General features: G+C 41.5%; 1 protein-coding gene across 1 annotated transcript in view; it reads left to right on the top strand.

Annotated features, from left to right (window-relative positions):
- The first annotated feature begins 700 nt into the window (after positions 1-700).
- Gli3 (GLI family zinc finger 3) overlaps positions 701-25,779 on the top strand; it is a 270,484-nt gene continuing 245,405 nt past the window's right edge. The window contains exons 1-2 of the mRNA XM_027938367.3: positions 701-780; positions 15,119-15,283. Coding sequence (XP_027794168.3) covers positions 15,160-15,283 — 124 coding nt within the window. The 5' untranslated portion in view covers positions 701-780; positions 15,119-15,159. The remainder of the gene's footprint in view (positions 781-15,118; positions 15,284-25,779) is intronic.

The raw sequence follows: 25,779 nt of genomic DNA, 5'->3' as shown, positions 1-25,779 counted from the left end.
CAAGGAAAAGCAACACGTTCGAATCCAGGCTCTAAGCCCGGGGTCTTTGTTTTTGTGTCCTTTATAAGTGGCGCTAGGGGACTTGGGGCTGTGTGGTGGGAGTTCCTACTTCCCAGATTTGGCCCCAAGGGCAGATGAGTCCAGCAGAGAGGAAAATCCTGGACTTCCAAATGCATCATCCCGCGCGAGAGAGGAGTTTTAGGGTTTGCCTGGGTAAATGTTAAAATAGGAGAGGGGGAAGGTGAGGTGTGTTTGAGGCGGGGAGAGGGCAGTGATCAGAGAGTCCTTAAAAGAAGGGAGTCCAACCCCAGAGCGAAAGAAAGGGAAGAGCAGAGGCTGAGTGAGAAGAGAGAGGTGCAGGGAGGACATGGCCCCAGAGCCTGGGCGAGCGGTTGGGGGGCGTCTGGGCGGTGCAGCTGCCGCAGGCCAAGAGGGAGCCCGTGACATCACGCCCCGGCCCCCTTCCCCTCGTCGGGTGGGTGGGGCCTCGGCGCGCCAAGCGGGCGCGGGGTCAAGGAGGGGGAAGAGGAGGAGCAGGCATGAATGTGTCTGTGTGAGGACCGGGGAGGGGCGGAGGAGGCGGAGGGCGGGGAGGGAGCGCGCGCGTGGCTCCGGGCGCCTGGGCTCCCCCCCGACCAGCCGCCGACCCCAGCCCGCGACGCGCGGCCTCCTCGCTACCGCCGCCCGCTTCGCTGCTGGGACCCGCTCTCAGAGCGGGGACCCGCCGGGCGGGGGAAGCGCGGGCCCCCGGCGCGGCCTGGAAGGAGCCAGAAAGCAAAAGTAAGGCGAGCAGCACTCCAAGTTTTCCCAACTTCGCCCCCTGCGGCGGCAGGCGTCCTGCTGCTCGGCGCGTCCCCACCGAGCTCTGGAGTGGCAGAAAGAAAAGGGACCGGGCGGGGGCGGGGGCGGAGGAAGAGGGAGCCCAAGGAAGAGTGGAGAGTCCGGCAACATCTGTTAAAACTTGGGGGAGGAGGAATGCGGGGAGGAGGAGGAGGAAGAGGAGGAGAGGAGGAAAGGAGGGAGCGCGCGGGAGGGAAGCACGGAACCGAGGGACAACTTTTCCACCCCGTGAGTAGCGCTGGCAGCTCCGTGTCTGGGCGGGGGGCTCCTCCACCCTGCGAGGGGTTCCAGGCCGGGATGGGACCTTTTTCCAGAAAGTGGATTGGACGCCGGGAGGGGCAGACGGTGGGGGGTTTCTTTCTTTCTCTTTCCCCTCCCTCCCTCCCGCGGTTGAACCAAATCAGAACTGTCACTCAGGGCCTGTGAGTCAGAAGGGATCGGATTACACGATCCCTGAAACTGATGCCGGAGCTGCACGAGCGGGAGGGAGCGGGCTGGGGCAGCGCCACCGGCGCGCTCGCACACTCGCACTCGCGCACACTCGTCGCTCCCACTCGCTGGCGCCGCTCGCCAGCCCTCCCTGAGCGCCCCGCGGCTGCCCGCGTCGCAACATGCCCGCTGCGGGCGCCACCCGCGCCCAGCCCAGCCGCTTGCGGTAGCCCGAGCCACCCGCGACCGCGCGGAGCCGGGAGCCGTCCGCTCGCGCCCCGGACGCGGGTCTATGGGAAGTTCGGGGACTTGACAGTCGCCGCCACCGCAGGTACGTCCCGCCCGAAGTTCTTTGTTTTGCGGGCCCGGCAGCCCGCTCCTGCGGCCGCGCCCCCGCCTGCGAGTCCAGAGGTGGTCCTCCAAGGGGAAACGAATAGTATGAAAATGGCTGTCAAAGGGCGCCCAGATTTAGACAGTCATCCGTAAGGCGTCGAACAAGTCTTTCATTTGCTCCCTCCTTCTTGAAGGTCCGCTTCCCAGTGTCTGATCCCTTGGCGGTCCGGAGACGGACTGCAGAATTTAACATCCCAGAGAGGGGACGAAGTTTGCAGCTGCGGCGACTGCGCCCCTCTTCTTCACTCTCTCTCCCAAAAGGGTTAAAAAGAACTACGTTAGACCCCAAAGCTCCCGTGTCCTTCCTTTGCTCTGTTGCGCTCTCGGGCTCCGACGCCAGGCGCGCACCGCCACCCGGATGGGCGGAAGGAGGCGGGCGGCGAGGTGGGTAGCGCGGGGACCACAGCTGCCGGGGCTTTCTTCTGCTAGAGCTCCACTTCGAAGGGTGGGGGTGTGGTGTGAGCGGATGGAGAGAGGCGCGCCTCCGTCGGTAGAGGAAAAGTGAAAGTTGTACCATCTGTGTATGATTTGGGATTCTCTTTTATTTCTTTTCCTTTCCAGGGCCAGCACGCTCAAAAAAGAAAAAAAGTAGCTGTGGCCCTTGCAGTAATCATTTAAGAGGCCGCGTTTACACAGAGCAGAGTTGGGTATGAATCGCTCTGCAGGGGACAGTTACTTTCTTGAGTTGTAGCGGGAAAATGGGCGGGAGGAGGTGGAGAAGGAGTAAATATTGACCCCAAAGTTGGAGAGTTTGTGAAGCGACTCTTAAGCCGATTGCCAGATGCAGACGCTCCACTCCACACCCGGCTTTTTATCCTTTTCTGAAATTTGTGCTCGTGTCCCCGACTGCACCTTTTCCAGAAGGATGCAGTTCCCCCCGCCCCCCCCCCCCAGAGGTGCAGGATCTCAGGCTTCCCGTGCACACTGTGTGGAAAGATGATTAAGGAGGTTTCCTCCGACGCTGTTCCTCCTGCCCCCCAACTTCTCATCTCCCTAGTGTAGACTGCCGGAGAGATTCTGGCCTTGGGTACAGTGCTCATGGCCCTCTGCCAGTTTATATGTACATATATTTATGTAAAACATTTTCTCCCAGCTCTTTGCCAGCTGTTCCACATTTTCCAGCTGCCACTTCAGTTTGAAATGATGGACTGTCCGCGTCTCCAAGTAAAAGAACCCTTTAGTCAGAGGTATGGAGGACCGGCCGCTGTGCAAAGACATGGGCAGTGCCATTATCCAGGCTGGTATTATTAGTTCTAAAAAACATCTCCTGCACTCCTTTCCCTCTCTTCCCTCTTCTCTCAAATATGTCTTTGCAGAGCACAATATATACCTAAACTGAAAATTCAAGTAATTAGGCCTTGCATTCCTAAATGTGATTTTGTACAGCATTTGGATGAAGCCATTTTTTTTTTGATCTCTGAAATATGGGTCTGATGGAAATAAATTAACTTTTAAAAAAGAGTTGCTGCTTGAGTGCATTGGGCATGGCTGGTGGGGGGCCTAATGACCTCATTTCAGCCTATTTAAGGCAGGAACTATTCATCCTCCCCATGTTTCACTTTTTGTGTTGTTTGATGTCTTCGCATGTTATAGACTGAAATCTTCAAGAATTGGCCTAAAGTATTAATTTTGAGTATTTATGTAATTGCTCTGTAATTTGAATAGGTGCCTTATTGATTGATTCCTGTAATTATTTCATTTAGGTTTTAAATTAAAAATTAATAATAGTCTGACAGTTTCTTAATTACATGTGTCAAGATTATTTTGAAGGAGGAAAATGCTATGTTTTAAAATAGTGAAATAACCTCAAAATCTTTTCATTTTTTCTAAAGCAGAACAGTATTTCAGTGGAGGGAATTTATTAAAGCACTGGCGATTGGTTCTAACAATGTAAACTGTGCGAAGTATCTAAAGAATTTGTTTATGTTAGGAAATATTGGTCTTAACAACCTGGTACACAAACACTTTGGCCAGTTAGATTATAGTCAACCCTAACACAAACATGAAGTAACATTTAAATTAGTTGGAATAGCATATTTATACAGAGCAGAGAGTTTATTTTACACTAAAAGCTATTTAATTAGAAACTCTCTGCCTAAGGGGAGATCCTTTCAGGGAGTATAATTCTTAAAGTCAGCCTAGGGAAGCTTTGGTTTAAGATGCGTGAATGAGTTCAATGGGAGAGGTGTCTAGTGAAATTTCACACAAGGAGAATCACTTTAAAAGGTATAGATTGCATTATTGCTAATAGGCCAGTAGGTTTGGCCCAGATGCCTACCAATTCCCCGTGCTTTTAACATACTTGTATTCCTTGATTGAACCCTGATATACACACATTTTTATTGTATATCTAATTTGCAAAGGACCCCAGATAGAAATGAGAAAATTCAGCCCTGATGAAAAATGGCTCCATTGAGTTATTTCATTACTTATTTAATGAAAGAATCGTTAATTTATCAACTTGATGCCCAAGCCTAAAAGTTGGACTTTTCTTTTGTTTCTTAGCCAGTGAAGTTTCCTTAATTACCTGCATGCTATAAGGCTTTCAGACTTCCTCTGAGTTTAGCCATTTAGAGGTCTTTCCTTCTATGTAAGGTATCCTGCTTACTGAGACACCTCCCCCCCTCCCCTTTTGAGGATAGAGTTTGGGAGCTTATGAAAGGAAACAATTTAATGATCATCCTTGCATGCACTCACTTATATGGAGATAGTAATGTACTCAGAATAACCAATCTTGGAGAAATGAATCAATGAGTCATGAAATACTCAAAAAACCTTAGTAATGGAATGTTAATGCTTTTAGACTATAGTAGATTATCTTAAAAGTCAAACTTTTCTTCTTTATGCAATTGTTGTAAATCTCCAGCTAAAGAATTCTTTGAAGGAGTTTTAAGTTGTGCTGGCATTCATATTCTAAGGTCTGTCTGATTTGTTTTGGAAGATTCAAGAAATTTTCTGCCAACTTATACCAGGAGAGGCAATTAAAATGCTGAAATGACTACAGAGGCAACAAATACATATATATTTGTTAAACAAAAGATTCCACTGTAATGATGATTTCAGGTTGTCTTCTCATTAAAGTCTGGGAGAAGCTGCTTCCTTTCACTTCATGATGTCATTTTTCTAGATGAAAATTGATCCGTTCTAGTTTCAAAGCAAATAAAGGGAGACAGAATAAACAACAACAGGGCAGGAGTACTGCTGCAAACTTTCTCAAGTACTTTCAGTGCATTTTTCATCTTTACTTTTATTTGATGGGCCTGTGAAATAGAGCTGTAGACTGGCGAAGACTTTAAATGAAATTTCACACTTTGATGATTTTTTTTAAACTTTGATATATTGACAGCAAAAGGAGCTGCAAAGCTTTTATATAACTTGAGCAGTAACGCCAAGCAGCAGTCAAACGTCTCCATGCATTTGTGTTTAACTGCAGAAGAAAAACATGTCCATGGGCAGTAGAGGTTCTTATCAACCCCTTAATCCCAGATCCCAGCAAACCTTGAGGGCATGCCTCAGATCTTGTTGAAATCACTGTGGACTCTCACAGTTTGCAGATTAAATATGCTATGTGTTCCTGGCTCCAACAACAGTTTTATGAGCTCACTAAGCTTCCTGTTTTAAGATCCTTTTCTTAAGTTTTTAGGACCTGCTAAAGGCAATGCTGTCTGGAGTAAGTGGTACTTGTTAATTTGGAGACACTTGATATTTCATTCTCTCTTTAAAAATTGCCAAAATTATTATTTTTAAATCGAAAGGCTAATTAAGCTGGGAAGAGGGAGGAGAGCTGTGGAAAAGACATTGGATGTTAAGTGTGTTTGTAAGTGCATTTGATTGCAAACTTTACGCTGGTGTCTCCGTTGTTTTATGACACTTTTCCTTTGCCTGGCCCCTGAAAATTAGACTTTTTCCATTTGTAAATCTAAACGCACTATGTTTTAGTGCCAAATTTCTTAACTACTCATTACCTGTGTGTGTGTGTGTGTGTGTGTGTGTGTGTGTTTAATGTGAAAGTGTTTTTTGTTCTGGGTGTGTATATTTCAACCCGACAAAATGTCTCAGAAAATCTATGGCTTTCTAAAGAAGCTGAATGAAAAAGCCATTACATAGTTAATAAGGTGGCACTGGAACATTTCAGCCCCCTCCTGAAAGGCAATATTGTGTTGAGTTCCACGTCTGCGTCTATGGTATCTATAGCTGTATCCTCGTATATGGTGCTCTTGTGTTTTGCGTAAGAGTCATAATTAAAAAAGAAAATACTTACATCATTGTCCAGCAACATGTCATATCATTCCCAAGAGAACCCGAGCCAATTTTGTGCTTAAAGGTTATTCAATGAATGAAATCTTGAAAGCCCATTTGTCAAAGTACTGCATGGTTTCTGTTAGTTTTCAAGCCCCAAATTCATTGTCTGCCCCGGCCCAGCCATTAGTCATCAGTGTATTAGTGCTGCCTTCAGGCCATGCTGCCCAGCACTTCTTCACACCATTATAGCTTTGAAAGTGTACTCTGTCGACTTGTAGAATTACTGCTCTGATTTCCGCTTGGCTGGGTTTGAGGTAAGTCCCCTCCCTACCTTCTAGCTGACTGTAATCCTTGCTTTCTTTTAAAGCTCCTTTCCAGAGATTTAGGGGAAAACTTTCTTAAGGGCCATGTTGGCATCACACTGTGGTTTTGTTGTGGCATGCACTGTACATATAAATTGTACCTGCAGTAAATTGGATTGATTGCTGGCCTGAAACAGCTAGAGGGGCTTTTCTTTTCTTTACTTCTTTCTGGAGGAAAGGGGGCCATGAGTGTATGTGTGTTTGGGGGTGGGGGGTGGCACAGAAGTAACATACAAGCATTTGATTGTGTACTTGTGGAATTTTTATACCACAGAATTAAATTAATTTAATAATGGGAGATAAGTGCAATTTTCAAAAAGTGATATAACTTCAGAATGCTGCATGCCATTATATATGCTTATTTTCAGGTAGAAATTTTTACCTTAGCTGCTTTGACTTTTTTTTTTTTTTTGAAGATTACATAAAATGCCTAACAAGACTCCAGAGTGCTTTACATTTCAAACTATCGATTTTTACAAAAAGAGACTGAAAACTCACCATTTAGATGAAAGATAAGTTTCAAATTGCAGTAATGAAGGAATGAGGCAGTTAAGCCCTGTTATTGATTTCATTTTGTGATATTTTTAAAAAGAATAATTCATTCTGAAGAAAGTTATCAGTGTGTAGAGAAACCTCATCCAGCAGCTTAAGAATGAAGCCTTAATAACTCACATCTATGGAAACCTGGAATAGAGTGACCAGATGTGTGGACCAGGCCACACCACTCGAGGACAATGTCTGCTATTTGAACTGTGGATGTTAAAATGAAATTCCATACCAGAGAGTCTCATTGGAGGGTATGTAGTTTGGTGTAGGTTAGATTGGCAGTTCTGTGCCTACAAAGGGTCAGAAATAAGACAGCTGGAGAATGTTGTGTGTGAATAGGCATAGTTTATAGGATAAGTGAACCGTGGATAGTTTTTACAAATAAGTCTTCATTTAAAAAAAAAATCCTAAATTTTGAAAAAGTGGCTTTGAAAATTATACTCAAGATTTAAGAATCAAAAGTTTAAAAATTAGGAGAATACAGTGTGGTGAATAGTCCTTCGCAAAAACTATCTTAAGTTTTCTTGGATTATCTGTAGCTGATTTTTAAAACCCAGAAGGTATTGGTCTAATATTTATGATGGTTTGAATGTCACTTACTATTCATAGAACATGCTGTCTATCCCCTTAAGCTTTATTGTAAAGAGCCACGATTCTGGGAATTCAAAGTTATATAAGTTCTATACAAATAATTAAACATTGTTTTCTCAAAATATGTGGGAACTTTTAATTCCTTTAAACCTCAGTGAAGTGAGAGAGGGACACATTTGATCAGTCACGGTGTTTTTATGATATATATGGGTTTAAGGGGAATACACTTTTCATGAGCTTAACTGATCTATAGCTGATAACTGACTGCAGATCTAGGTTTCTGAGGATTGACTGTATTCATCTAACCTGCAGAAAGTGGGGATGTCAGTTTGCTCCACATTATTGCTCATTCTTTAACGGTACCTGCTATGTAGGTTGCTTCCTGCAGTGTGTAAGCAAAGCACAGAGTACTGATATTTTATAGTTTTGCAGAATTCAGAAATTGTAACATATTAAATAGAGATCTTATACTCTCCTGGAATGTTTGTTATAAAGTACTTCTGGCATCCGAGAAAGAGTAGCTTATGATCTTTTCTTTTAAATACACAAGGCAGAAGAGTAAAACTGCCTCACAAATGCCATTTGTGATTTTAACTGAAATAGCACTGATTACTTTCATGTTGAGTAGGCTTTTCAGTAGGTGAAGTTAAACATAGATTTCTTAAAAGTTCAGATGTAGTTAATTTCCCAAAACTAAATTCCCTTAATCCATAACCAGGCAATTATTTCCCTTTTTGAGTAATTCCATTTGGTTTGTCTGTTATGAATACTGCTTGTCTATGATCAGAAGCATCAGAAATGTAGGAAAGAAAAATTGAAAACAATAGGCAGCAGATTTGGGGAGCCCTGTATGCTACTAATGACCACTAGGACAGATAGCAGATCTTATTTGCAGTTTAGGTTTTGAGCTTTCCTGACCACAGGGAAAAACAATCCTATATAAAGGAGAAATAATTGTACATTAAAAGATACTATAGTTAAAAATTCATGAAGATTTCATTAAGAACTTATGAAGTTGGGCCTCTTTTCCTGCAGAAAAAGGAAGGCATTACAGACAGGAAGGGAGAGAAAGCCTTAGAAATCCTAGAAACTGTTGGTGTGTCACAAAGGTTATGCCTACCTAATTGATTTTAAGTTCAGAAAGATATTTTGAACACAAGGAACCGTCAACCACATTACAAACTTAGAAGAGATTTTCTCCAGTGCATGATTACATGGGAGGCACTGATGTGTTTTAAATGTCCTATGTTTTGCTCATTTGCTCAAGACTATTTTTCACTTCCAAAATTGACAAAAAAAGTTTTTAAAGTCAGAATTTGCTTGTGTTTCTCTCTTCTGTAAAAATTATCTTTCTAGATGACTTTTTTTTTTTTTTTTTGGACATGAGTTGTGTAATAGCTATAGGAAGGTATAAATATTTAATAGGAATTTTTCCTAAACATTGCTCCAAGAGCAGCATCCTGAAGTAGCAGCTGATCTATTAGTAATAAAGTGTGAGAGAAGTGTCACTCTCTGTGAGAGAAGTGACACAGGGGAGGCTGTCTCAGAAATCCCCACCCAGACTGATTTCTCCTGGAATTTTATCAAAGTAAGGAGATCATTCAGCTTACCAGTATACAGAGAGATGTAAATAAATGTGATTTCTCTGAAGGAAAACTTATTTCCCTTGGAGCAGTGGTTCCCTCACCTATACAGTCATTTCTCACTTCAAACTTCATCATTGTGGTATTAAGAACATTACATTGCCTATTGGAATGTCTTCTGTTTCTGATCTTTTGTGACCAGTAACTGTTCTGACCTATTCGAAACTGATCAGGTTATCGTCGTGAGTCAGGCATTTCACTTAGTTGTTTTGAATCTTTAAAAGCACTAGAAAAAAGAAGCAAAGCCAAGTTCAGGCAACTTAAAAATAAATTCCACTGCATTAGGAAAATAAATGAAGTACACTGTTCAGGAAGGATGCTCTAGCAGTTTATAACTGAACATCCACTTCATTTTAGATTAGAAAGTTGCTTCATTCAGTTCAAACATCACTTTCAAAGATGGTTTACCAACTGATGCTTTCTTTAAAAAAAAAATGTTTTGTTTAAACAATAGAAGAATCCTGCTTGTCTGTGGGTTGGAGGCTTCACTGCAGACCTTCTATGGGGGAAAGGCTGATTTTTGCACACTTTTCCAGAATTAGGATTTTTCATGCTCTCTATTGACTACTACATAAAGCCTCTGGTGGTGAAGGTTGATTTGGAACTTCATGAAGGGCTTCCCTGAGAGACAATGAGGCCATGCGTCTGTGCCTTAACCATTCAGCACCTGCATCTATTTGTGGCAATTAATGAAGAAAAATGTTTGGGGGGGGGGCAGGTTAATAGTGAATTAGAATTCTTGTGAGTGAAGTACACATCCATTGGTTTCCTGAAGAGTTTTCAAGTTTTCCCAGTGTTTTATTATAGTTTTTTCTCAATTTCTCTCTCTCTCTCTCCCTCTCTCTCTCACACACACACACACACACACACACACACACACAGTACTGCACTGCAAAGTACCCATAAGGATTACACCTTCCTGAATTTAGCTAGTTAAAACGTCCGTATGAATGCAACCAGGGCCCTCCCCTACGTCTGTTTGCTGAGCCAACTGTAGAGAGTTTGCAGATGCCCAGGGATATTCCCAAGGAGCAGGGTAACTAATGTGATCCAAATTGATAAGGGCTGCTTCTGTGCGCTACAGAGGGACTGCCGGGCTCTGCTGGCTCTAGACACCGCCCTCCCCCCCATCCCCTTATCCCGCCTCCCCGCCCCCCACTCCTGCCCGCCAGTGTTTTTCCCTTTCCCGCGGCTTGGCTGCCGGACATGCATTGTCTCCCGAAAGGCAGCTTCAGGAATGTGGATCAAAGCGGGGCTTGGGAGCACCTCCTCTGCCCCCAGATACCCAGAGCTATTTCTGAGAAATTCACCATGCTCTGTTTGCCGGCGCGCTGGCTGGGGCGCGCCAGGGGCCGGGAGCACTCGGCGTGGACTTCCCCGCGCTGATGTAATGATGATGGATGCGGCGACATCGCGCTCAGACGGCGCTGCGCGGGCTCGGCGCTTGCTAATGAATTGGCCGCGCCGCTGCTGCGGAGAGGGACAGCCAGAGAGGAATTAAGACGCAGGCGCGGGGGACCCGGGCGCGGGGAAAAGTGGTTCAAGGTGTGAAAAACGTGCATTGCAACCGTCCGAGGTGACCGGACAGGAAGTGAGAGACCGTTCAAACAAAATAGAACATAACCACACAGCCCGATCAGAATAATTAGGGTGATAAAGGTCTTTGTAAAGATGAGAGTTTCTGTTTGGGGGTACCCCCTCCGCCCCCCCTGCATCACTCAATGCCGACTCTAAAGCAGACCTCATGAAGTGTTTTGCGTGAAAGTTTGGTTTAAAACGTAGGTCCCCCTTAAGAATTCTCGAATTTAGGAAATGTTCCCGCCCCCCACCGCTCATTTTCCAAGGGGAACCTGCTTTACAGCATCACTCGGTCTGTGGCTGCAGGAAGCTTTATGTGCCTTGGAGGCTGATGTACGTTTAGATTTATCATTTAGAAAGAAAACACCCACCTGCAGGCAGGTTAAAATAGGGTCTGGAATGAATTGTGCCCTTGGTTTTGACTTCAGGAATTACAAAAGGTTCAGTGATAGTTAAGTAGGAAAAGTCTGGATTGTTTCCAAGAGAGAATTCTCATCCCTCATGTTTTTTTTTTTTTTTTTTTTAATCTACGAAACTTAAAATTTTAGGAGTAATATACTAGGAGAACAGTTTTTTATTGGTTGCAGGTTTATGTATTTTTTGTTTTAATTTTCGTGTACTCAAGTTTGGAGACTCAAACATCAGCTACATTTTTCCCCCCTTAAGCACAAAAAGTCAAGGGGCATGTTGCAAATCTTTCATGTAATGTTTCAATGGTGAAAGGGACTAAAGGGGAACTGTATGGAGTTGTAAGCAAGGAAACTGTATCAGGCGGGAAAATGTCTCCTTTCATCCACATCTGAAAAACAGTGGCATGTTTCCTTCAGAGAAAAGTCTTTGAAGTGGACCACAGCTTAAATTTTTTTTTGTCTTGATACTAATGTTCTAAATAAGTTAAACTTTATTATTTAAGAAACCAGGCTTTAAGAGTAGTGCTATGGAACCCATTGTGGGTTAGGATTCCATCAGAACATTTTACTGGTCACTTCTATTCCTAATGCTTTAATGAATTGACTCAGGACTGAGTTTCCAAAGCTCTTACTGTCCTGTGAAAAGCCACCACCTCAGCTAGAAGCAGCCACATTTTTTGGCTCATTGGTTTTCCTCCACAGTTTGATGAGGTGTGAGTTACCAAAATGTTAAAACTTTCTCTTGATAAGAGACAGAAACAAAATTATGTTTTTATCAGTAAAATAAGCTGATATAATTTATAGGGATATACAGGAAGCAGATGTCTGCTTTGGCAAGTTGCCATTTTTATAGCCCCATTTCAAGCATCAACCACACTTAAATAATTAGTTACTAACTAATGAGATCCAAAAATGAGTTGTCAAAATAGAAGAAGGGAGTAGACTCTTGAGTGACCAAGGGCCTAATTTTTTAAAAAAATCCATTTCAAACAGGGGTAGGAATTAGTATTCTTTTAGACCATTAATTAGTGTGATTTCAGGCAGTGCCTGGAGCTTTACCTCTTCTCACATGACCCTCTCTCTTGATGAGTATTGGGAGGGTTTTATTGCTTTGTTAAAATGAAGTCCTTTGCCTTGGGGGAAAAGCCAACAACTCCACAAAAACCAAGTTTGTCAAGGAACTTTGGTGACTTATCTCACTACTGTTAATTAGCTTCCTCTACTAAGGAAGAAAACTTAGTTTTTCTAGAAACTCCATCTCTTAATGCGGTTTTCGGGGCCACTTACATGTTTACGTGTGCAGTTTTAACAGTAGACTATATTCAAATTCAACTAATAAAACCGTATTTGGGTTTTGGAAGAAGCAGAGATGGTTAAGTGCCTATTTATCAGTGGTTAAGAATAGAGTATTTTGATGAAGTATTCCTGTTAAAATTTTAGTTTTTACATTTGCCTGTTTTAAAGGAAACACTAGATATAGAATAAAATGTACATAACTAACTCAGTGGTGACTAAAATCAAGATACTGCAGACTCATTGAAGTCACAGAGACATCAATGAGATAATTTATTTACTAATTAAACAATCTTCCCTGTACTAGGTGCTGGGAAGACAGAAGCCTTGTCCTGGTGGGGCTTACAGCCTAGAGGGGGAGATGGACATTCTGTAAAGATTTATCTAGGTGAAAAGTTTATCATTGTGTGCTGAGATAGGTTTATGTAAGGTGCGAATTTAGTATTCTGGATGCACTTTGTTCATGAATTTGTCTAGTTCTTGAAGGATTCCATGAGGCTCTCTTTTACCCATCTAAAGCAGAGAGCAAAATTAAATATGTTGAACAACTGTTTAAAAGCTTTAGTGAGCCTGATAATTAGTGCTTGTTAAAATACATGTTCCCAGGTGCCACCCTCCAAGACAGATGCATTGCCTTGGAAGTGGATGTGGGAGTCAGAATACCTGGTAAGCACTATTGCAACACTGGTGCAAATGTTTCCTGTACCACTGTGACAAACAGTGATGTTCACAAGGTTGAGTTGTACTTGTGACATACTTTAATTTTCTTTCTTTAATTTTTTTTTTCCCTGAGGATTGAACCCAGGATGTTTTACCTCTGAACTACATTTTCAGCCCTGCCCCTACTTTTTAATTTTGAATTTGTGATCCTCCTGCCTCAGCCTCCTGAGTCACTGGGATTACAGGCATGTGCCACTACACCAGCCACTCATGACATACTTTAAAGAAGATATTTAAATTAGTTTTTTTGGGAAGCATTAAAAACCAGGTAATGAATAATTCTGGGATTGTTAGAGCTAGCGGGAACATCACAGAGTTATCTTTTAAGAATTCTGTATCTGGACTCATGGAAAAGTTTCAGAGGGTCTGTTATCCCTTGGAAATGAAATGCACACATTTTGCATTTCAAGATATTTCTAGGAAGAAGATCCTTAACTTTTAGCATGTTCTGAAAAAGGATGTGCTTCTTCTAACCCAAAGCGGGAGGGGAAAAGAAAGGATCCAATGCTACTGTCTGATTCTGTCATTTGAAAGATGAGACACTGGAAGCTTGGCAACAGATTGCTGGAGGTTGAGTGCTGGACAGCTCCAGAGTCACCATTTAGATGGCCTTGGCCTTTGGACTTGGACCTGGTGGCAGCCCTGCTGCGGGGCGCCTGCAGACCCTTCACTTGTCCTACCCTTTGTCAGTGCTCTTTGAAGGATGTATCTGAATTTGGAGTGGATCTTACAATTGATATGTAAATTTAACTTAGTGCTTCTTTTTTTCTTTTTTATTCTACAAAAGCTGTTCTTAAATAACTTGTGTGTTTTCCAATGAATGACACTGGATAATCTCAAAAAAGAAATGGAAGTTAGTGGAGGAGCCATTGCCCACAGTACCATGTGGCCTCTGGTTATTAAGCCTTCTGGTTACTTGAAATCCAGGTCAAGGGGAATTTATTGTATGTTAAAGAATTTGCAGTTCCCTTGCATATATGAGTTAAAAGTGACTAAATATATTTCATCTGGCATTTTAACTTTTTGAGCCAGTTAAGCAGTTGCTTCTTTTATTTCAGTAATCACTGTTTTGATTGAACACTGTGGCGTCTGGTAAATGTGGAAAAATAAGCAGATGACTAGACAGATGAAATGCCTACCATGGGTGTTGCAATCTAGATAGCTCGAAGAAAACATGAAAACATGCCAGAGAGGGGACTTTTCATCTTGTATTCTTTGTAGGTGTAGAACATTGCTGCAAAAAAGAGAACATGAACTAAATAGAGTGAAAATTGATGAATGATGAGTTAGAGCAATTACCACATGAATGAAGCTAGTGAAAGACAGACAACTGAACTTGTCTTTAGTTTAGATTTCATATTTCCTAAATGATCCCAGTCTTTGCTTTCGATGATCTTTTGACTTTTCCTCGTGGAACTGAGAGCATGCTGTTCTATTACCTTTGTTATAAAAATGTAATTCAAATGAACTGAAACACTCTCATGTTTTAAGAAGGCTTAAAGAATATGGTTTACCTGAACGATTTTGAATTAAGAAGCACATTGCAATTCAGATATCTTCATGAACATAGGAAAGATCACTGTCGGTTTAGCTAAATCACCCTCTGATTCAGAACTTTTAGTCGATCGAGTATGCTTATGAGAAATTGTGGGACACTCTTTGAAACATCTAATTTATAGTTTAAAAATATCTTCCCTGTTTTGGAAGTTGTCCTGATGCCCCTTCCTGTAAAATTGACTGCCTGTAGAGACTTTTGTAGACATGGCTTAAAAGAGGAATGTGGCACTTGAGTTTCATACTGTAAACACAATTGGAGATGGAGATATTTAGATCATGGGAAAATTTTCCACATTTTGGCTATTTCCCTCTGTTCTCCTTGTGCATGCGTGGACAACATTTGACTGGATTGTTAAGACTGAAAGCATGATCGCCTGAAAAATCTGTGGAGAAGCTCTGTTCGGATGTTGAGTTTTTGCTAAAGCTCTGGGTTCTTCTCAGGCAACATGCGACAGGCACTTTTGAGTGAGGTCTTCTTTTCCATCGTTTCTGATGGCACTGTGGCTTTTTGTAGGCGTTCCTCCTAGAAGACAGCTGAAGTAATGAGAAGACATCATGGAGGCCCAGTCCCACAGCTCCACGAACACTGAGAAGAAGAAAGTTGAGAATTCCATCGTGAAATGCTCCACTCGAACAGATGTCAGCGAGAAAGCCGTGGCCTCCAGCACCACTTCCAATGGTGAGCAGCCACAGGGATTACCAGCGGCCAAGCCTGCAGTCATTTTTATGTTCTCTGCATTCCTTGGGAATTGAGCATTTGCACCTGGACCGGTGTTTGTTCTATGAGAGGCAAAAGAAAGCCAATGGGTGGGTTGGGTGGGGGTGTGTGGAATGGGCAGGCTTTAGTAATCTCTATTTTGGCACCCAACCTACACGTTTTCTTCCAAATTTTCTAATTTGAGATGTAAATGTGATAGGTTATTTATTATAGGAAGTTCCTGTTTTGGCATTTTGGAAATCATCTTGATTAGTCTGGCAAGAGTTCAAAATGTTTTGCATTTCACATAGAAAGTCTATATGAGTTGGAATAATTAGTTTTCTACAAAAGACACAAAAGTTGTCTTGTCAAAATTAGTGTCAGGGTCTCCCCCTAGCAAATTTTAAGTAGTCTCTACTAAAGGATTTTAAAATTTAAAAGTTGAACCTCAAGGTAGCATGAGTACCTTGAGATGGGTTTTGTTGTTGGATTCAATAAATTTAATTCACTTAATTGTGCTCAGAGATAACAGAGTCACTGTTTCTGTCTGCTGTGTTTTTAAAATTTAAGCAAAGTGTTGAGAGGCATTTCAGTTGAAGCATGGAGTACGAAAAATAAATTCCAGAGTCCTCTGTGGTAAGAACAGACTGAATAGGTTAGTGGTAACCTTTGCTTCCTTTGCAGGCTTTTTCATCCTTGTAGACTATTAAGTAAGGCCTTTGCTTTTTGTAGATTTCACAGCCATTCCTGACCTCCCTGAGTTTCACTCCACTTCTCTATGTGCCCTTAGGATGAATGAGCTGACCTGCTCTCCAAGTTCCTGGATACTGTATATCTGGGCTCACTGATTTGCATGAGCCAACCTGCTCCCTCCTTGCCTGTAGGCTTATAATTTATTTATTCCAAGAAGGATTTTACTAGGTTGAATTACAGTGTTTTTTTTTTTTTTTTTTTTAAATGTACAATTGGAGAGTCAGAATCTTCTCTGGAATGTAACTAACTGCAGCCCAAACCTTCGCCTCTGAGGATAGGTATTCCTGAGGAGCCTGGCTGCCACTCTGAGTCTGTGCTTCTGGTCTCATTCCTTCACCTGGTTTCATGAGTGGGTGCTTCTTGTTGTGCCAGGGAAGGGAGGGAGTTGACTGGCTGGTGAACCCGCTAACTAATGAGTCCAGTTTTGCATTGATCTTTCGGGACATATATTTAAGTCTGGGTTACAATAATAAGTTTACTTTACATATGCATATGCAAACATATGTCTGTATTGCCCCCTTTATTTGTGGTGTTTAAATTCAGGACTGGAGCTTATTTTAATTGAGCTAGAATATTTGCATTGTTTTTCCAATGTGGTTATGAAAAGCATATTTCCCATTAAAAAATAGGCGATCCTATTTCTTTTTCCTGCAATTGTTAAAAATTAGGCCAATTTATTATTTCAGAAGTGGAATCAATACACACAGTATTGGTTATCTGGTAATTTTAATAGCAATTTGGTAGGGTAAGAGCTTTCTGCTTCATGAAACAGCATCTTCCGGTTGTCTTCATAGTTTGTGTAAGTATGGGTAAGCATTCATGGGTGTGGTTGAGTGAGAAAGAGTCGGGGTGAGTGAGATAATGGGGGAGCATGTGTATGTTGTATGTGTGAGCACACGTGTGTATAAGGAAGATGATGGAAGATGCTGTTGCACTGTGTGCAGCCTGCAGGAGCCACTGTCCTGCTCATGAATGCCAGCAGAGTCTTCTCAGTAATATCTTATTAGGAAGATGCTTTGCTTCTGCTGCTTGCATACCAGACACATGCTCAGGAAATATTTTACTGCTGCTGCATTTGTCTTGAAATGCTTTTTGACCACAGGTTCCCCTCATGACACCAGTGAGGGTTATTGGCAACAGAATTAATCAGAATAGCCCCATGGCAGGCAGGAAGGTTCCAGAGAAAACTAGTCAGAGAAGGAGCAGTCATGACTTACAAAAGCCTGTCCCATAGTTTGGAATAATCACAGACCTGTTTCCTAAACCACACTCCACTGGCCTCCTGCCCTGTCAGCCTGTGCCCCTGAAGCCTGCATCTCCTCCTATAAATCCTGTCCCATTTAGGGCAAACACTCATTAGTCAAGTTTGCAGGGCACATACCTGAATGAAAGCTGTCCTAGAAATCCTGGGAGCCCTGACTGTTTTTTCAGTGTTCCTGTTTCTTCTAAGAGATTGACCACTTTTCAATACTGGACAACAGAGTTACAACCAAATAAAAGAAAAATGGAAATGGTGTTTTTAAAACACTGATTTCAGCCTGACAGGAGGACTCCAGTAAAATGAGCAAACATATTTAAAAACAGAATAAATAAAATAAAGGAAAATAAAACTTTTTCTTTGTTTGGGTGAATGCTAATAATTACAATGATTGTTTTTACAGGGTACTCTATAGTTTTCATCTGACTATTTAGAGTCTCTTTACAGTCTTGGGACTATGGAAAGGGGTGTGGATCGTTGGAACTGCACAGCCTCTTTGTTTTGCAAGCTCCCTCTCTGGCCACATATTCCCCCTCTCTCTGCCCTGGCCATGAACCAGTGTGTGGGCTTTGGTCCTGTGCCCTGTTTGAGTTCAGAGCTCATAGTGTGCAGACTTTCAAAGATTGGTGTGCTGTGTGTGTGTGTGTATGCATGCGCGGGATGGTGGCTACCATTGCTATGGCTGTTGTTCATCCATTCATCTGTCTGTCAGTCTGTCTGTTTGTCTTTCTACAAACATTTCAGAAATGCCTGGATCCCTACTCCAAGGCTATTCACAGAAAGGAAAATAGAATTATTTGGATGCTATGACATGTAGTACTGATTGCTCCTGCTTCCAGGGGTTTCTTATGCTTTCTTTACAAAGCTCTGAGCTTCAGTTTATAACTGGACAGTCAAAAGATGAATTCAGCGCCAAGAACCCAATGAATGTAATGTATGCGATTTCTCTCCCATCTTCCATGTTACAGTTAAAATCCAAACAAACAAAAAAGTTTTGTTATTGGTGAAATTATTGGTTAAGTTAACTTAATTAACTTTTCCAGCTATTATGTGGTGTAATTTGTTCTTGATTGTGAGCCTCTCAGCCAAACCATGCACATTCCACTGCGTGTCCTTGCAGGTCTGTTTTCTTGCTTTTCTCAGCTGAGTCTCTGCTCCTAGAATAACATTCATATAGAGTTTTGTTTAAACACACACAGACTCACAGCCAAAATGCATGGTTCAAAAACCTTGAACAGCATTTGCTACAGAAGATCAAAATTTAAAATAACAAAAGTGAAAAACTGCCTTAGATTTTGTATGGGAAAAAAGACAAGTTAGATTTGATTTTTGTAATATTTAAGAACCTCTATCTACTTCTAAAGTCTTTGATGATCTGTACATTGGAACCATAGTATGCCCAGAGTTTCATGTGTGCATAATTCAATTTTAAGCTTTAGTGTTCATGAAATGGAAATGACAAAGGAAAGTTTTCTGAATGTTTCTAACATTTCCAATATCATCTACTATGGTGGCTTTCACATATAATACATGTACATTCAGATATTAGATGTCATTGATAGCTTAAGAATGCCCAAGTCTGCTAATGTGCTAGACAAAAAGTAAAATGCTTTAATAATCTGTGTTTCTGGTATGGTTTTACTACTTCTAAGCTACATGTTGTGTTTCCCAAATAATAAGAGTTTTAAAATCTAGACCTTCCAGTGTTTTACACATTCTTATTATCCTATAAAATTTTCTTCTATCACTTATCGACTCGTCAATTTGAAGTGTTTTGCCTCATTTTTGGCCTATAATTTTTTTAAAAATATTTTTTAGTTGTAGATGGGCACAATATCCCCATTTAATTTATTTATTTTTATGTGTTGCTGAGGATTGAACCCCAGTACCCGACATGTGCTAGGTGAGTGCTTCACCACTGAACCACAACCCTAGCCCCCCACCTTTTTTGTTTTGTTTTACAGGAGTAATCTGGTAGATCTTATTAACCTATGATTCTGCTTTAAAATGAGAAGAACCCATGCTCACACCTGTAATCCCAGCAGCTTGGGAGGCTGAGGCAGGAGGATCATGAACTCAAAGCCAGCCTCAGCAAAAGTGAGGCACTAAGCAACTCAGTGAGACCCAGTCTCTAAATAAAATAAAAAGAATAGGGCTGGGGATGTGGCTCAGTGGTTGAGAGCCATTGAGTTCAATCCTCAGTACTTCCCCACCAAAAAAAAAAAAAAAAAAAAGGTAGAAACTCATGTTAAATGATTGTGGTCTCCAGAATCTTTTATCAGACCTAATGGTTTGATGGTGGGGACCTTCAGGTGATAGAAAGCAGAAATTGTTATCCTAATGGCAAACAATGTGAAATCAAAGTTATTAGATTAATAATGGAGAGGAAATTCCCTGGTCACTTTGCTTCTTTCAAAAGAAGAGCTTGGTTCTCTGCTTAAAAACTCTTTTGAGTTTTATAAAGGGAAAGTATTGTGGTCTGTAAATACCTAAGGAGATGTTTTTGTTTTTAGTTTTCACTTTTCCTTTGGTTACTTCCTGGCTCAGCAGTGTGCTTTCCAATTACCCAGGTGTTCATTGTCATCTCTGTGGGTCTTCTGACTAGGGGTGGGAGTTTTGTTGAAAATTTGAAATTCATTGCCATTCTCCATTGTGGGCTCTTGTCTCCTTGACCTTTTTTTATGTGGAGTCTATGTACTTGATTCTGTTGAGAAGGAGGCAGGCGATTCACAGTGCGGTTAGAATGAGTTTTAGGTTTCTTATCCCTTTAAATGTTCAGCCCTTCTTTTCCCTGTCACCTCCCAGCTAGAGGATGGAAAGGACTTTCAGATAAAATGGATTTCCTATTACAGGATTTCGTTTTTTGGAGGACACACAGGTTTTTGCATCTGAAAGCGTGGGCTGAATTTTGGCAATGCTGAGCCCTGGCTCTGAGTGTGGCCAATGACCTTCTCCACATCTCAGTTTCCTTGTCTGTTTAGCAAGAAAATAATCACCCCTACTTCACAGGACCTATGTTGGGAGGATTAAGTGAGGCAGTCCCTGGATTGGGCCAGGAATATGTAATAGGAAGAACTCAGCAAAGATCCGCCATTGCTCTTAGGATAAAGTAATGCTGAGGAATTAAATGCTACGAATCTAAAATAAAAGGATTGGGTTTTTCCTTGAAAATACACATAGGTTTTCAAATTAAGGGGAAAATGTTTGGCAAATGTAACATTGAATTTGCTGGACTCAGATGTCTGAAAAATAGTTCAAGATGTTGCACAAATCCCAAATGGGACTGTGTTTGCTCGTCTTAAGGGAGGGTGGATTAGAAAGAAACCAAATTTTCTCTATCCTTCTTCTGAATGCCTCCTTAAATCAGAAAATAGGGAAGATAACTTTAAGGAAACTTATTTGATTTCTTGAACCTTGAAAACCATCCTTGTGCTAATTGTCTTGCATTGGAATCAGCATGTTTCTTGCCCCCACCTCTTGCCCCCACCCCCAGGTTGAACTCTTTCCTTTAGGGGGTCTATTACCATTTGTAGGGTAGGGTGCTTTGGGCTGTATTAGAATTTGATTTTATTTTTTAAAAAGAGCTGTCAAGTTTTTAAACCAGCTGACTGATGCTGACTAATCTGATTCTCATTAAGAGCTCTCTTCTGGGCTCTAAACTTACATCCCCCTGAATACTGGCTACCACTGTGCTTTTTATTTTGGTGAACTATATCACCTTTCCTGTGGTCACCCAGGCTTGACACCACACCATCACCTTTTACCCTCCCCCTCTCAAGCTTCCCAGGTCCTGCCAGTTTTGAAGACTTGTTAGATGTCCTTCAGGCCACCCTGCTACACGGCGGGCGGCGATATTTAAATCGCCCCAACCTCATGCCTAGATGATTAAAGTGACTTTCTGCCCACTCACCTTGACTTTGGTGTCTCCTCTTCTCATGCATTAGACATGATCCTGCCAAATTAGTATTATAGTTCTATGTAGGGCACAAACTTGCTCTAGAATCTTTGGTGACTCCCACCTACCTCTAGAATAAAGCCTAAAGCCTTTCACTTGATATTTATACATCTTCAAAAATCTGACCCCAGCCTGACTTTCCAGTCTAATACATGGGTCTTCTACTGTGCCATCCCATAACGTATACTTTGGTTAAACAGAAGGGTTCTTTGCCTTTGTTCCTGTGTTTTTCTGTAGTGTGTTTTGCTAACATCAGTTTGTGTTGAAATCTTTCTTAAATATATGTCCTCGGTCTCTCTTCCCATATAGTCTTATATCCTTTTGGGAACTACCCAGTGACAATTTAATTTTTTTAAAAAAAAATTTAAAAGTTATTATTTTAATTAATAAGCTTTAAATTTTGGAGCAATTTTAGGTTTATAGAAAAAAATTGAACAGAAAGTACAGGGTTCCTACATGTCCCCCCTGCCAGTTCTCAGTTTCCTCTTTTATTAACATCTTGCATTAGTATGATCCATTTGTTAGAATCATTGAACCAATATTGATATATTACTGTAAACAGCAGTCCCTAGTTTACATTAGATTCACAGTTGTACACTATGTGGCTTTTGCAAATGCATAATGACACATATTCAACATTGCAACATCCTATAGAGAAGTAAAACTGCCCTAAAAATTCTGTATGCCACCTCTTATAATACTTTTTTTTTACATTTTCATTAAACTTCATTAAATCTAGTTTATCTACCTTCCTCACCATGCCCTGTTCCAATTTGATGTTTTGTGCTGATCTGAGAGGCCCTCAGCCAGTACTGAATGAACCTGCAAAGTACAACAGTAACTTGCCAGACCTATGGGGCAGTGGGAGAGGGAGTATTTGTAACAAAGTACTCAGTAGTGTTATGTGGCTGAAAGCCAAGGTTTGAACCTTAGTCCTGCTGGGAGACTACTGTGTGATTTTGGACTAAATACTTAACTCTCTTGACTCTGGCACAGTTATACTCTAAGAGACTAGCTATTATTAATAACAGTAGTGGATTTAATTTATGGATATGTTTCATCCTAGTACTTTCAGGACAATATCATTTTGGGGGTATTTATAAATGGTTACACTTTGAGAGAATTAGAAAGCATTGGCTAATAGAAAATCTTGAGGTGGTCATCAGGTCCTAACCTGAAAGGTCAGTAGATGGTAGGAACTAGGATCGGAGAACAGTAGCACAAATCACGGGTCCTGAAATTGGCATCAGTTTAGATTTAAAAAATCAGATAGATTTAGGGTTTATTTCTCATTGAGTACAAATAGTCCAATATTGAAATTATTGAATGAAGTCAATAATTTTGTGCCGAATTGCTTCCCTAAGGGCAAAGGCTGCCTCCCAACCCCCCTAGCTGTTATATTCCTCCTCTAAAAGAACAGTTCCCGGAGGCTTAGATAATCAGGAGAAAACATCACCCCCATTATGCTGCAGCTCCATAGGCTTGGAGTGACAAGAATCCACAGCTTGATGTGTTTTGCTTGTGGAAAGTTTCTGGGTTGCCTTGGATTACTTGTGATCAAGTGGGGTGGGTGTTCCAAATTTTCAGAACCAAACTGATCAGAATCAGAAACCACTACTAAGTAGTAGAAGCCCAAGGGGCCAAAGGGTGATTGTGGGAGGAAGATCTCCCCACCCTGGGAAGTGGCTGGTGGCCTCTAGCTCCTGCCACTCACCCCAGCTAGGGAGGGCTAGTTCTCCCAGACAGCTTGCAGCAGACAGGGTGATAGCAAATGGGAACACCTCCTGTTACTTTGTGTACATGAAAACCTTTCTGGGTACATCTGCTTTAGTTTATGTTTATTTTAAAAATTTACATACAGTAAAATTCACTCTTTGTTGTGTGCAGATCTGTGAGTTTTGACAAATCCATAAGGTCATGTAATCATCATCATAATCAACACATGAGACAGTTCCAGCGCCTCCCCTTACCCCAAATTTCAACAAATCCTTGTGCCTTAGACCTGACTTAGTAGTTAATGCGTACCATTTAAGTCACCAGCAACAACAGAAAGCATAAGAACTGCAGTAGCTGCTCGGCACTGTGTTTATTTCAGGTTTTAAGAAGAATCCATGATTTTTAGGTCCTGTGAGCAGTATTTGCTGTTGTTGTTTCTCTTTTATTTAAACATTTCCTGTTGAATTCCTAGTAGAAATGAAATGTCCTTGAAAACTGCTTAGAAATCAACACCCTAGTGTTTCTTCCAGTCTGAGTCTCTTTTCAGTGTCCTGACCATGGACATTTTAGGCTAATTTAAATTTCCATTTGAAGTTTAAAATTACAACCATAGTAATAAGGGTGTTTTGTTGTTGTTTTTACTTTGAATTAATTGCAGGAGAAAATGAGGATCTGAACATTTAATGCTGCTATAACTTAGAGGAAAAATAAGAAAGACTTTACTAAGGGTTCTCCCTCTTTTTTTCAGAAGCCTCTGTCCACCCTATCTCCCCTCTACCTTTTTTTTTGGTTTTGTAGACAGGACTTCATCTCAGGTAGGGAAAATTTTTACATAAAAGTCCTGGTGCAATCCAGGCTGCTTTTTTTTTTTTCCCCCTCTGTCTTACACATTCTCTTTCCTTTCTTCAACTCTTTCTCCTTCTTGGTTTCTTTCTTTCGTCTTCATCTTTTTCCCCCCTTTTTTCCCCCTTAGTTGTAGAAAGTTGAGTTCCATCCCAATTATTAAATCTTAGGAGACCATTCCCACATGGTTCCGTAAATGGTAGCTTCATCCCTGTTCTTTCATCTCTCTCTCTGCTCTCTGGCTTGACAGCTGAAAAGGTCTGACTGTGCCACACAATGGTTTGATTGGTTTCTCTGGGGGAGACTTTTCCCTGCCTCATCATTCGCCAGGCAGGTGGACCAGAAAGTCTCTTGATTCTTTTGTTGCCTCTCAAAGTCTGAGGTCTTTGACTGAATAAATCCGCCGTCATGGGATAATTTGCTAAAAGGAGACTGAAAGATGTGAGAGAAAAGCCTCACTACTTGGGTGCTGCATTAATGAAATAACGGGGTCTTGGAGTTTGCAATTGAAAAATCACCAGGAATGCAATGGGTGGAGACGGGCTTCTTTTATTTCCCATAATAAACTTTTAGTTCTATCATTGAAAGCATGCCTATCCTTTTGCAGGACTGCAGGCCTGAGTGTGTTTGCATTTGTACCCATGTTTAAGAGGACAGCCTTGCCTGGCTGAAAGCCGTTGGGGTGCTGTGTCTAGTTAGTCATTAGATTATTACTAGTGGATGGAAAGAATTCCATATGACAGAACTAAGGTTGAGTTAACACAGGACGAAAAGTAATTTACAGATAGGCTGTCCCCAGCCATCTTTGTAGCCCCTGATAAGGTTTCATTTCAGAATGGATAGGCGACATTTCCACTTACGGGCCCATTCTGCGACACCTGTGATAACAGCTTCTGGATCCTAATTGAAATTGGTTTCAAAATGGATTTTCACTTTTCTCTGTCTGTGGAAAATATTGAATGGACTCAGAGCTGCCACAGAGAACCCCAGACCTTGGAAAATGGAGCGGGAAGCTAGGATCATCTTTCATAACAGTGTCGATGATATGACAGTTTTGTTATCTGTCTTATTAATGAAATCATTGATCACCTGATGAGGGAGATAATAAACTACATTCCACCAGTGTTCCTGAAGCTCAATTAGACTGGTATTACAAATAAGGACGGGAAAGCAGCAAACAACAATGGAACTAAAGTAATAAGAATCAATTAAAACTTTTCCTTCCCAGAGTGATGGTTGCAGATGGGGACTTTCTGAGTGACTGTACATCCAAGTGTTTTGAAATCATTTTAAGGTCATCATTATATTCAAGGACTTTCTTTTGCATCTGGATGGAGTCACTAGTAGTTTCATTAAGTAAAATTTAAAAGAAATTAAACTTTATTTTAAACATATTACTTGTTTTATGAAGTAAAATTAAGAAGTGGAAGTTCTGCATTGTAGTGCTTTGTAATGGGCGGAAGGGTAGGGGGGAGGGGGATCCATACTTTCCCTCCCCCTATGGAGAAAGGATTTGAGGCTTGTCCTGTGTAGGTATATTGGATAAGAAGACCAAACTGGAGGGTTCATAACCTACATTCTTTGAAAGCAAAGTAGCTTATCATCCCTTCCTCTCTTAAAGCGCTTTGGGAATCCTAGTCAGAAGGGAATTAGGTTTGGATTTAATGAGGTGGCTCTATTGTTTGGTGTTGGGTCGCCCTGGAATGTGCTCTCTCTGTCCCTCTTGAAGGGGGGGGGGGGCTGCTGATGACTTCTCATGTTTCATGGTGAATTGTATTCCTAGGTGTTTCTCCATTCTCCGTGCCAGCAAGGATCAATCCAGCCCCATCTGAGCTTGAAAGAGGAGCTGTGATCAAAGGCGCTAATGATGTCACTGATCTCTGGTGATTGATTAGGAACAGAAGTTCTGGAGAATTCAGCCTTTCCTTATAATTTCAAATTCATTAGTGTCTA

This window comes from Marmota flaviventris, chromosome 1 (assembly GCF_047511675.1).
Source record: "Marmota flaviventris isolate mMarFla1 chromosome 1, mMarFla1.hap1, whole genome shotgun sequence".
Classification (NCBI taxonomy): Eukaryota; Metazoa; Chordata; class Mammalia; order Rodentia; family Sciuridae; genus Marmota; species Marmota flaviventris.
Note: the sequence above shows the minus strand (reverse complement) of the source record. Positions and strands in the feature narration are given on the sequence as shown.